Consider the following 13,150-nt stretch of genomic DNA (forward strand, 5'->3'; position numbering starts at 1 on the left):
GCAGCTGTCGATAAAGAGAAAGAGATTGATGTCCCATTTGTCAACAAACGCGAGCTCGACAGTGTCTAGCAGTCTATTGCACTGCGAGAGATCGAAGCTTTAGTTACATCACGAACTTGTGTTTTGATATACACGTGCGTGGTTTCATCTCAGAACATTAATATATAGAGGTAAGTATAGCATTTGCACTTCGTTGGTAGATTGGGCGATGATTCGAGAAAACATTAAATGCATGTAGGTTAATGTTTTAAATGATAAAAAAATTTTCAGGAAAACCTTTGATGTTCTTTATCGTTGATTTCACATTGCAGGTCAGAGAAGAAAGTTCTGCATCTCAAGAAAACTATAATGGTTATAGCAATAGGTTTTGAAGGGAGTGCCAACAAGCTTGGCATTGGTATTATCAAAGATGGGGAGGTTCTTTCCAATCCTCGACATACCTATATTACACCTCCTGGGCAAGGTACATGAAAGCATTATGCTTCTTGATCTAGTAACCTTTTAAATCTTAGTGGTAATTCACCACTGTGAATTGTAATTGGGAAACATAATTATGTTTTTATATGATAACAATGGGAAATAATTATGCAACATAAGGCTTGTTTTGTTGAGTGGGATCAGACTAGTAAAGAAGGGGCAGTACAGCACCAAGAAAAGCACCACTTTTACGAAAGCTGGTCTCAAGATATGTTGTAGTTCTACCATCTTACTGCCTGAAAACCATAAGGTCAAGGGACTTTACAGTATCTTCATTGAGTATGCAATCCATGCACTTTTATGAAAAGTTGAATAATAATTCTCATGCATTATGCTAGATATGCTGTCTGTGTCTTTTAAATATTCACACAGGACTAAAGTGTAACGCAATTACCTTTTTTTCATAAAAATTTTAACATTTGTTCAGAAATAATTTGACAGCTTTTGTACAGTTATTTTGTTTTTGTAAGGTTTTCTACCAAAAGACACAGCTCGCCACCATCGAACTTATGCCCTACAGGTTCTTAAACAGGCATTACATGAAGCCAATATCAAACCAGAGGACATTGATGTTATTTGTTATACTAAAGGTAATATGTTTTTGACTAAAATATATAAAAATGTAAAGGATCATTGCTCTATCATTCTTTTAACAAACAAAAATACATTGTTTCAGTTATATTTTTTAAAATTATATTTTAGTTTTAACTTTAATGAAGGAATTATAAATATGCACTTTTATTTATCACTCTAGATTATTATGATTTTAGATTTTTATTGCATTTTTACTCTTGGCTTGATTTGGAGATATATAGCTTTGTTGTGTTCTTTGTTTTATGGACAGGTCCTGGTATGGGTGCTCCACTTGTTTCAACTGCCCTTGTTGCACGCACTGTGGCTCAGTTATGGAAAAAACCCATTGTCGCAGTGAATCACTGCATAGGCCGTATCCTTGTGAGTGTGCAGCACTTTTTGTATGCAGCATCTTGTGATTTCTCTGAACACTTTTGGAAAAAATTTTTACTCACTCTAACGTAACTAAATTTGTTGTTTTCCATCTGTTTGTATGTGCATGAGCACACATGAATATAGTATGTGTAGATATCTGTGCCTATGTTATTTTTGTCTTTTTGAATGCCAGTTTTCTGTCTTGTCCTTTTCTTCATGTACACCAAACTGCTCTGTTCCCTTATTAATGGTCCTGTCGTTTCCACCTGGTCATTTGCTGACATATAGTTATATGTTGACAACTCTACCAAGAGGCTGGATGACCAGTTGCAAATGGATATTGAATGACAAGATGGAAGCTGTGCTTTTTCATCCCCATCATTGCAGCAAGTTATCTCCTGGACCATTCTCTGTCAGAGTGGGGAACAATGCCATCCCCTTCACATCTGCCTGCAATTTGGACTACCCTATAATGAATGACATGTCCTTTTACTGCCTTATATTTGTTATTCATCTTATGCAGCTTTTCATAAGAGCTGTGCCATCAGGCCATAAAGTACTATACCTGAATTCAGGCAGGAAAGATACTGGTTTGTTCGCAGGTTCTTTCCAGACTTAATTCTACCAATTCTCTGCTTGCTGTCCTTATCACATAATTGACAAACTGCAGAGAGCTCAGAACTCTGCTTCTCACTGTTTTCAAATCAAGAAATCATAATCATGCTGCACCTCTTCTCCAAGCCCAAGTTGATTACAAGCTGTGGTATGTCATAGGTTTATCTGTGACTTCTTCTCTGCCTTCACATTTATATTACTCACTGTCTTATCTTCATTGACACATGTTTGTTCCATGGCAGGCAACACTACCCTAAACCTGCCAAAAGTTTGTGCAAAAAGTTTTGACAAAAAATTTTTCTCTTATGCTGGATCAAACTGTGGAACCCTTCTATTCTTAGTTAGAACCACTCAGTCTGTTCCAAGATTCAGGAGTGTGTTAAAGACATTCTTGTTTCTGAAATATATCTTGCATCAAGTTTTTTCTTGTTCTTGCTTCAGTTCACTGTTTTCCATGTTTAAGATGCATTTATTCTCTGTGTATGTGTGTGTGTGGTCACTTGTGCATGCCTATGTGGTTTTGGTGATAGGGAGTGCTATCATTTTACTTCCTTTCCCTGTTAATTATATTCCATATTCTTGGTCTGGTAATGTGAAGCACAAAGAGCCTGGCCTATGCTGGAGTTTTTGCAGCATAATGATACTAATATTATTATTAAAAGCATTATTTTTTTGCATGTTCTCTTTATGATTGCAAGTGTAGGGAACTTCTGTCACATGCATTGGGTGCTCTTAATTGCTTGATTCTGTTTTAAACAGCTTTTTTGAAAAATGTTTACTTTTGTAGAATAATCATGTAATTAAAAATACCTTAGCAAATGCAGACATTGAAATGGGACGCCTAATCACTGGAGCAAAGAATCCAACTGTCCTGTATGTGAGCGGAGGAAACACGCAGGTTGCTATCTTTTATTCTTTTTTCTATATCTATATAATGAGGACAACCCAGTGATTTTAAATAAAACTTTATACACAATTATGTTGCCTTTTATATAAAAAAATAAAGAGAAGAAAAGTTGTTTTCTTGCAAGAAAAAAGCAGATACTAAATGTAGCATCAGATTTAATAGGAGATTAAAAGTTGCCTTTACCCTTGATTGTTTAAGTATAGCCAAATCAACTGTGCCTTGCTTGGAAGGGGAAAATGTGCCTAACCCTAACCCTTCCAGGTCTATAATTTGACTAATATAATTAAACCAGAAATTGTAAGGCTGTTCGACCTTATCATAGCTCCCTTCATGGAGTTGATCATAATTATCTGTGCACTGCAGGATCACTTGCATCCATTGTGACTTGGAAAAAAGATATAGTATCTGGGAATGGGTTAATTGTTCTTTTTTTTAAGACAACTAGATTTGTGATTAGCACACATATAAATTGTGTTTCATACACAATTTTTTGTTTCTTTGTTTTCCAGGTCATTGCATACTCACAGCAACGCTATAGAATATTTGGTGAGACCATAGACATTGCTGTTGGAAACTGCTTAGACAGGTTTGCCAGAGTCTTGAAGGTAGGAAGTCATTATTAGTTAACACCACATCTGTGAATACATTGTTTTTCCTTTCACTTCTTGTATCTGACAGATTAATTGTTTTATCTTTTTGTGTATTTTGAGATAATGATCATTACTAGTACTTCAAAAACTCTTGAAAAAGTCATTCCTATATCTTGACCATGACTCACAAAAATACTTTTTTTGAAAATGTAATAATATATTCTACCTTTTTGCTTTTCGTTAAATCCTTTTATGAATAAGGGGTTATGAACTTTTGTTTTGTGTTTTAAGATTTTCTTTTTATTTACTTCTTTCAGCTATCTAATGATCCTAGTCCAGGACATAATATTGAACAGATGGCTAAGAAGTGAGTTGTTTGGAAACTTTATCATGTGATTATATAAATAACCCTTTTTTTCTTAAAAGTGATTATATATTTTCTTAACTATTAAAATTATTCCATATCAATGTCCTTCCTTTAGCAGGAGAACAAAATATAGAAAGAATGTAAAAAAGAAAAGCGATTAAACCAGGCACATAAACAGAGCTTCTATTATCTTTTAATTTTTGTGCATATTGTAGCAAAGATGTTAGATAAACATATTGCTTTTACTTTTCAGGGGGACTAAATTTTTGGAGCTACCTTATGTTGTCAAAGGCATGGATGTGTCTTTCTCTGGACTTCTATCATTTATTGAGGTAAAGTGCAAAGGCTGTGTTAGGTGCATTGTCTTTATGTTTTAAAATGTGTTCAACTTTTGTGTTTTGAGTTAGAAAGCATTAAAGAAAATCCTTAATAAAAACAGTGTTAGCACCATGTAAATAGCTGAATAAAGGTAACAAAAACAAATTGTTAGTTTACACCGCATTTGAGTTAGAGTATAAATGCATGATGATCATGTATAAATTTTTAGTACTTGATATATGTACTCCTGCATTCAAATGGAATGAAAGTTTAAGTTTTTATATTCTGTATTGCTTTGTTAATATTATGCTGGAATCTCCCTGTCATAAAGACAATGTCAATAACATTAAAGATATCAAATGGCTAAGTGTCTCTCTCAGCCATCTGTCAATGTACATTTAAGCAGTGTAATATTTGTCACATTATTTTGCATCCTAAAATATTACAGGAGAAAGCTCCAGAGCTAATTGCCAAGAGGGAATACACTCCAGAGGACCTATGTTTTTCGTTACAGGAGACTGTTTTTGCGATGCTAATAGAAATCACAGGTACTGGTACAGACAATGTAAAACTGTCAAGAGCTGTCTTTTATGCTAAATGTTCTTAATGTTCTTACCATCCTGGCTTCATTTTGCTACTTTTATGAAATTTGTTATTGAGAAAAATTGTGTATATTGATGTATTTTTATGCACTGACAAACATGTTCTTTAATATGGTGTATCAAATATCAAAACTGGCTGGCTTACTACTCATTCTGCATGTAGTGAAGATTATCAGCAGGTGGGAAAGCGTGTGTATTCCTGGGAATGAATATGACAAGATAATCTACCATGAAGCACCAAAGAAGAAATCTTATCTAAATGTCATCACAAGTGTGGTTTTAATTGAATTTTACTGTTTTTAGAGAGAGCAATGGCACATTGTGGTTCTGAGGAAGTGCTGATTGTTGGTGGAGTTGGCTGTAAGTATTCTTGAGGTTCCAGATTTCATGGGACTTTTTGGTGTATTGTAAGATAAGATTTTTGCTAATAAGGACTTTTTCGGTTATTTTTGTCAGTCATCCCCTTTTAATATCCTGTGGCTTGATTTGCATGAAAGCATGTGCTGTCTGGCTAGGCTAAGTTCAATAGATGTGGATTAGTACAAAATGTGTTGGTGAGAGGAGTTAAATTTTATGGGTGCAAACTTAGCTTCTAAGCTTTTTTTTTTTTAGAATTCAGATGAGTAGAGCATTTTACTGATTCTGTATTGGTTTTACTGCTCAGGCAACAAGCGACTTCAAGAGATGATGGAGATAATGGCAAAAGAACGTGGAGCTACGCTGTTTGCCACAGATGAAAGGTTTTAACTATCTGTATACTATATATATATAGTAAAACCTCAATTTTCACTCAAGGAACCACCAAAATTAAATGTTAAATCAAGGAAAACGTTATATCAAGGACACTTTTTTTTTTGCTTCAGATTACATCCAAATGCGGAGAAAGTATGATAGGCTCTGCATATCACAATCCTGTCTAAATATATTACATTGTGAAAGGGGAACAGTGGAGCAGCAACGTTCTTGCTGTTTTTATACTGTACTTCATTTCCCCATGGGGATTAACTCATCCAAGGTAGCCGTGCGTTGTGCCTGTATTTGCAACATAACATTTTACGCGCGTTGCAAGTGTCTGAACATTTCGCTGCCCCAAGGTGTGCTGAAGGCAAACTACCATGTTTTTAGTGCTATGAGGGCTTCAGACACTGCTGGTGGTGGAGCTCTTAAGAATAGTTGTTAGTGTCACTTCTGGAGTCACCATTGACTCCATCACCGCTGTGTGTCAAAGCCATAGCTTCCTCACATATTTCGCTGGTGTGATGACAACACATTCATTGTATGGCAGTACATGTACAATGTACTGTAATAAAATGCAGCTGTGAGCGGTGTTAGGTCATTTTAGGTCAGTGAAAACATTAAACTGGAGTCAGATTACATGCGATGTGTATTAGAGAGACCAGGAAAAACAAACATCATACTGAGGAAAATGATAATTCATTGAACATATAATCAAGGATTGAAAAGCATTGGGTATAATGGGCTTTTGCCAGGACCGCTGAAAATGAACATTATACTGAGAAAATAATCACATCAAAGTATATATCTGTATTAAATATCTCCTTATTATGGTCATGCACTATTTTGAATACAATTACATATGCATGCATGTACATACAATGCTGTTTTCATTTTCATAAAGTCTTTGAAACTTTGCTAGAGTATAACCTTTAGATCTAAACTCATCATTAAAAAAAAATTGTATTAAAGAGACTGTAGTAAATGTTCATTGTCTTCTAGTTTTGAAGTCGTCTTTTTTCATGACATTTTGCTTTGTATCCACTTCCAGATTCTGCATTGACAATGGTGCTATGATTGCACAGGCAGGTTGGGAAATGTTTCGAACAGGTATAACAACAAAACTAGAAGACACCACTTGCACACAAAGGTAAACCTGCTGTCTTCCATGATTTCTTACAAAAGATATACATTTTTCGCAGTACCTATCACAAAGGCTATTTTTCTAAAATATTTTTTTTTTATTTTTACAGGTATCGAACAGATGAAGTGGAAGTTACATGGAGAAAGTGATGTCTTTGTTGTGTGTTTTTTCCTTCCAGGTGTTATGCAGTTAATAAATGGTTATCTTTAAAAATTCTTTAAACCTTTGTTCTCTCTGATGTGATATTCAATACATTGTGTTTAAACACCCCCTAAGAACATAAAACTGTCATTGGCACAACCTAACGTGCACTAATGGCTAATGTACAAGTATACAGAATCTCAGATGACATACTGTTTTTACATATTTCAAGGATCTTTGACTTAAATATTGCTATTAGGATATTTATGAGGACTGATTAAAGCTTGAAACGTTTCTGTTTCATTACATTAGTCTTTTATTATGCCTCCCACTTCTTTACCTGCTCAGAAAAGGAAAGAAACCAGGTTTTTTTTAAGAAATATTGTAACACATTCTTGTGTAAAAGGGATAGTAACTGAACATTCTTTAACAAAAACTGGCAATTTAATGTGTTTCTGTGGTCTATACATACCAATATTTTCTAGCCTTAGAAATAGTTTTCAGGTCTTGGGTAAGTCCTAAATAGAAGTTATTTTATATTTTCTTTCTGTGACACAATACATAAAATTATGATGCACTCATTAGTGCATTTATAGCAACTTGAATTGTGTAAAACCCATGTATATTTTTTTACAAGATAGTGAATATACATTCTTTATTGTTGTTGTTGCAATTATGGTCTCTTACAAAACCACCAGTGATCGTAAGGTTTGGTGAAATCCTGCTTTTTTTTTTTTCTTTTTACCATCGATGTTTAGCACAGTGCCATTTCTTCCTTACATCTATCATTTCAGCAGTAAGCTGCAACTAAACTCACGGTTGCTCCATGAACTTTCTAGACTGTTAGCCTTTTACTAATGATTGTGACAAGAATTAGAAACCATGTGCCCTAGGAAATTTGTGTTTCAGACCAAGCGTTTAGAGTTTCATCACCTTGTGCTGAGTTATTGCTTCTTTTCTTTGATTCCATGTCATATTTCAGTATAGGTATATGTTTTTATTTCTGTATAGATGGGTTTATGACTTTATGTAACTCATGAAGTCAGTGGATTTCTCTTAGCTTCCACTTCTGTGTGCTTGTACCTTTTGACTATGTTTATTTTGTGTATATTTTGCTTTTGTAAGCACGCTGAACCTACTGTGCAGGGAAAACACATCATGCAAATTTACTCATTATATATACCAGTAACATTAATGTACATAATGCAAAGGCAATCCTGCTCTGCACACTTCACCTTTCACTTTATTCACCCTGATATTCCAAAAGAGATGACCATTTATGAAGACTTTACAACCAAAAGAAAGAAAAATAACCTTTCAATTTTCTACTTTAAGGATAAAAAAAAAATGTCATTCCATCAAGAACAAATAACAAAGAAAGCCCACAAAGTAAGCTTAACTCTTGCAGTTTGGAATTTTGTGTTTATCAGCCAGGACTGTGTGGTTTTTCAACTATCAACTGAACTGCAATGAGTTAACGTAATGAATGTTGGTTCATAAGAAACAGTTTATATTTAGAACAAGTCATGAGGAACAAATACTTTAAAATGTAAAGTACCAACCCAATAAGAAAATCAGGAAAAACAAAAAGGCAATGGCAACTGACATATCCTTCAACTTTTCTCCCTGTCATGTCCTGCATGATTTCTGTCTGCAAGATTCCTTTTCCCATCTTCTGTCATTAAAATGACTCGGTTAACCCCTACTTTACCATGTCATTGTGCTCTGGCAAGTTTATAGAAAATGACCTTTTTCCATTCCGCTTCCAGGTGAACAACAGGACTTGCGGGAATTAAAAATGAAATGAAATACATTTGAATATCTTATATCCATGCTTACTAACACTTCTTTTGCTTAGCCATTTAGTTGACAGGAAATTGTATGTAGTATCTCTAGCACACAGACAGCCATGTCGATTCTTTGGAAATGATGCTACTGATCCAAGTCCAGTCTTCAAATATCTGCCTTGAGTTGCTGTTTATTTAAGGTGATCTTTTCCCCAGGCTTAAATGCTGGCATTCCCAAATATGGGCAGCTTGAACACCTAAATGCATCCCCCAGGTAGCACTACAGAAGAAGAAGAAAAAAAACCAACGCAATTATTAATGTAAAAAAATCACTTTAAAGTATGCAGAGCAACACAAACATTTCCTACCCATACCCTGAAAAATGGAACTAGTACAATATGAAGGGTCTGAAAAATTGGACTAATTAAAAAATGAAGAAAATAAAACTCTCCATACATTTCCACATGCAGATGTCTTTGGCTGGGTATTTTGGATCTTTTCCTGCTCCAGTTCTTCTGCCAAGCCACAAGTGCAGTTTTTGCATGCCTTTCGCTTTTTTGGCCCGTCTTCACATGCAGCTATGAACATTTCATAAAAACTAAGGTTATCACTAGCAGTATGTGGAGATATCTACCTTTTAAAATTGGTGTTTACTGGTTGTTTTGCACCACTACAAGGACATGTAGTAGAAAGAAATGAATGGTATAAAATGTTTTTTTTTTAGAAATGAAGCAGTAAAACATTTTTTGAAAACCAGTTTAAGATTAAGCAGAAGTGCTGAGTGCTGTTGCAATAATCACTGGTACATTATGAAGACAACCAAAGTATTTTAAAGCTTAACCTTACTAAAAGTAGCAAAACTAAGAACAATGTAAAACTTGATCTAAAACCATGGTATGACTGGTTCTGAAGAAGACATAGGAAAAAGATTGTCTAAACCTTTAAGTGATGAAGGATCAGGCTTCTTCAAGTCCTCTTCATCAAGCAAAGTATCATCATCTATAAGTTCTACGTTTTCATCTAACAAGTCATTTGCAGACAGACTCCACACTTTGGCCACTTCAGGATCTAAAATAAAAACCAATGTTAAAAACCATCACTGTATACTAAAGCAGGGATCAGTTACAATTTTCTAATCTATTTCTTTCCACTCGTGTGGTGCAATATCATTAATACATGTTTATATCATCATTTAATACTAAATGTGGTGATAGATCAAATCCTCATGGAGTGCAGATCATGACTGGCTACAATTAGTAAAATGAAACTTCTTTCACACAACCAGATTTTGCTTTTTCTTCCCAGGTATCACCATAAAAATGGAAAAGTGGAACATGTTATAACAAGATGCATTTCATTTAAACCAATCAGAGTTTTCAAAGAGAAACATTTACTTTCATCATGTGCCTTCCCCAAATCCCTCCAAAAATATTAATTCACATCATATAACATTTGCAGCCTACTTGTATCTTAAATTTTTTAACATAAGTACAAGTATGCATGCTGTACGCAGCAAATGCATTTTTATTACTTGTTTCAAGTGCCCTTACCAATCTATTCATTCAGTGTTCGGTACAAAAATATCTCTTTTCTATGGCACTAAAATAAAGTTTACACAAGTGTACCCACAAAAATTATTTGGGAGGGGGATATCTTCTTCAACTGTTGATTTCTTCTTTCTTATCATTGCCAACACAAACTGCTTTTTGCAAAACGCATAATACTGTAGCCAAAAATCTTTTAACCCTCTGAGCACAACACAAAAGTATTGGTATTACAAAGATGGGCTAATAACTGAAGATGACCAGGTGGGTTTTTTTTATTATTGCTGCTTTCGTGTAAACATTAGACCAAGAAACCTATAAATTTTCGGAAAGGATAGAGTTTGAACTTTGCAATAACAGTAATGAAAACTGCCTTCCAGCAAAGCCGCGATCATGGCCCATTGTGCTCAAAGGGTTCAATATAATCTTTAAAAAGTTTCACAGCAATGCATGCTACTTACCTGGCTCATTGTGTGCAAAAGAAAGTTTCAACTGAGAAGATGAGCCGATTTCATAATTTGGTTTTTTACCATGGACCCTGTAAATGTTGGAAGCTGTTTCTGATGTGCTGACAAGGGATGGCTACAAAAGGTAAACCAAACAAATTCTTTTCCCAAATATCTCACAATTAAACTGTTCAAATGCAGAAGACCTTGTGAAAAAGAAAGTAATCATAATTTTCTTAAGTAATCTGTCCAGTCAAAGAGAAAAAGTCAACCTCATCTTATATGCATGCAGGTACTCCTTTATATCTGCCCTTTACCACCAAATCCTTTAAACAGGCACTATAATTTACAAAAATCTCTTCCATGAGCATTACTCCTAACAGCCCACTTTATACTAGGCCTTTTAACAAGTCTGCTTATTTGTCTCCTTCTGTAGTTTCATGTAACTCATTCTTAATCATAATTGATTGTTGCCCAATTCCTCTTTGTGTCTTGTCTGTTATTATCGTCAGCACTGTTCTTTTGTCTCAAGTGCTAAGAGAATGGTCCTTCACAAGTATGATCATGTACTATATAAACTGTGTTAATTACTATTATTATTTTCTTTGAGTACCTTTAATAAAAATTAGCTGAATGCAAGAAATGCGAAAACATCGCTATCAAATTTATTTATCTGCCTCTCTTGAAGAATAAAAAATACACACATGGGTATGTTTATACTTGATACATATGCATTAAAGCTTATCAGGTTTGCAGCCTATAAAATGTTGCTAGGAAAAAACACGGCAAACACAAAAGCATAAGACACTTTACCTTGCTCACTTCAACAAAGCCAGAAAGCTTTAACAGTGAAGCTAGTTTGTCTTTAGATTGCAAGCTGGTATCGTCTGATGTTTCTGTTGCTATCTCTTGAATGTACAATGACCCTCTAGGCTTTAAAATGCGGCAGACTTCCCCTAGAAGTCCTGTGCTGTGGTTTATCTTGTGAGGGGTGAGAAAGCCAGAGATTGCCAAGTCAAAGGTTGAATCCTTATGCGAGGCTATGAAGGTGATAAAATTAACCATTGAAAAATAATTACAATATTAAAAAAAGGTGACTAAAATATAAGTATCAGCATATGTTAAAATGCATTTTTATTGATTATTGATTAGTTTGTTTCACAATGTTAGCCTAGAAAATGTTCATCAGGTGTGTTTTGCTAATTACTTTTCTCAATTAGGATGCAATTTAAAAATATCTTGAAAGAAAATCAATAAACTTCTTTTTTCAAGAGAAAAATCAGCAAAACATGGACTCTTGACAACGTCTCGAATTCCTGACAGTGTACGAGATAATAAAATACTTCTCTAGCAGTGCCTGAAGTATGCAGTGGTTATAACAAAATTTATTTAAACCATTCACAGAAAGCATAGCGCAGAACTCTAGAGTGTGTAATGTACAGCATCTACAGCAATAAAGAAATGCTATGAACAAATATTTATTTTCCCCAAAGCACCCAGCAGATCTATACATATACATCTATACACCTACATATGCTTAGTCTGTCCACATGTTCAACTTGTACTCTGCCAGTCTCCCCAACCATTTGCAGTAATGTATTTACAGTATCTTTCATAGTTTCTGAGGGCTGGTCTCCGCTCCACAAGAAAAGAACTTGCTGACCTACTTGTACTTCTATGTTGTCCATGCTGATTCTACAAGTAACAACACACAGCAAATTATTGAGATGTTAGTACACAAAATCTCTAAGTGCCTATGATCCAAAGAAAAAATTGCTTCCGCTCGGGTTCAGATTTATCTTGAACTTTCCTATCATTCACTCAAACCATCAAACCAAAGTAATTAATGGACAAGAATCTTTGACCACCTATTACACTTGCTTATCTAGGTTGGAAAATGCTATTCACTTTTAATTTCGCTTTACGATATGAAACAACTAGAACTATATTAGCAGAGTCATCTCAAAGACGCCCATTAAACATGCATTAAAGAATATCGTGATGAAAGTTAGTAACCGTTACTCAGCATATTACTAAAGCAACAGTATTAGTAAAGATATTTTGCACTGTCGACAATGGAAGAATCAATCTAAATTTAAATCCTGTGTACACATGAATCATTACCAAGGACGTTAGATAAAATAATTATAAGACCTAAAAAGTCTTTGTGACGTGAGTTTTTGCTTCAAGTTCTTCGTTGTTAATTTTATAGCTAATTAAATGAAGGTCCGTGATCTTATTTCTCTTTTGAAAATACAATCGAAACTACTGTACATTATTTCATCATAGTATTACAGACAACCTCCTTACAATCATAAATAGCCAGTGAGACAAATAACTCGGAGTTGCATGTATTACTTTTGATAAACTAACCTGAGATGATTTCTACAATATGAAATCGAAACTCTCGCAAGTAGATGACCTTCACCCTAAGCAGAAAAGACTAGAAAACAACATGAATTATTTTTATTTTTTAGATATCGTTAATCAATTATATATAAAGCACTATCATTTTAAATATTTTATATT

At 34.4% G+C, this 13,150-nt stretch overlaps 2 protein-coding genes across 2 annotated transcripts; one reads left to right on the forward strand and one right to left on the reverse strand.

Annotated features, from left to right (window-relative positions):
• Window positions 1-19: 19 nt before the first annotated feature.
• LOC112576518 (probable tRNA N6-adenosine threonylcarbamoyltransferase) lies at window positions 20-6,919 on the forward strand. The gene is made up of 13 exons (XM_025259024.1): window positions 20-170; window positions 312-463; window positions 948-1,067; window positions 1,322-1,423; window positions 2,865-2,938; window positions 3,457-3,552; window positions 3,855-3,904; window positions 4,158-4,236; window positions 4,671-4,770; window positions 5,128-5,184; window positions 5,489-5,564; window positions 6,611-6,709; window positions 6,813-6,919. Exons 2-13 carry the CDS (start codon window positions 349-351, stop codon window positions 6,850-6,852), a joined length of 1,008 nt encoding a protein of 335 aa, XP_025114809.1. The 5' UTR covers window positions 20-170; window positions 312-348; the 3' UTR covers window positions 6,853-6,919.
• A 1,122-nt stretch (window positions 6,920-8,041) lies between these two features.
• LOC112576519 (anamorsin homolog) lies at window positions 8,042-13,073 on the reverse strand. The gene is made up of 7 exons (XM_025259026.1): window positions 12,995-13,073; window positions 12,153-12,316; window positions 11,435-11,661; window positions 10,637-10,757; window positions 9,571-9,699; window positions 9,088-9,209; window positions 8,042-8,911 (listed from the first exon to the last, which is right to left on the reverse strand). Exons 2-7 carry the CDS (start codon window positions 12,307-12,309, stop codon window positions 8,798-8,800), a joined length of 870 nt encoding a protein of 289 aa, XP_025114811.1. The 5' UTR covers window positions 12,310-12,316; window positions 12,995-13,073; the 3' UTR covers window positions 8,042-8,797.
• Between the last annotated feature and the right edge of the window lie 77 nt (window positions 13,074-13,150).

This window comes from Pomacea canaliculata, linkage group LG12, assembly GCF_003073045.1.
Source record: "Pomacea canaliculata isolate SZHN2017 linkage group LG12, ASM307304v1, whole genome shotgun sequence".
Taxonomy (NCBI): Eukaryota; Metazoa; Mollusca; class Gastropoda; order Architaenioglossa; family Ampullariidae; genus Pomacea; species Pomacea canaliculata.

Bases quoted from the DNA above. Each gene is read 5' to 3' on its own strand.
- LOC112576518 (XM_025259024.1), top strand. From the start codon at position 349: ATGGTTATAGCAATAGGTTTTGAAGGGAGTGCCAACAAGCTTGGCATT. The intron at 3,553-3,854 runs GTAGGAAGTCAT...TACTTCTTTCAG, and splicing joins GGTTTGCCAGAGTCTTGAAG to CTATCTAATGATCCTAGTCC. The intron at 5,565-6,610 runs GTTTTAACTATC...ATCCACTTCCAG, and splicing joins CTGTTTGCCACAGATGAAAG to ATTCTGCATTGACAATGGTG.
- LOC112576519 (XM_025259026.1), bottom strand. From the start codon at position 12,309: ATGGACAACATAGAAGTACAAGTAGGTCAGCAAGTTCTTTTCTTGTGG. The intron at 9,700-10,636 runs GTAAGTAGCATG...TTTTTATTTTAG, and splicing joins TTTTGCACACAATGAGCCAG to ATCCTGAAGTGGCCAAAGTG. The intron at 8,912-9,087 runs GTATGGAGAGTT...CTTCTTCTGTAG, and splicing joins AGACATCTGCATGTGGAAAT to TGCTACCTGGGGGATGCATT.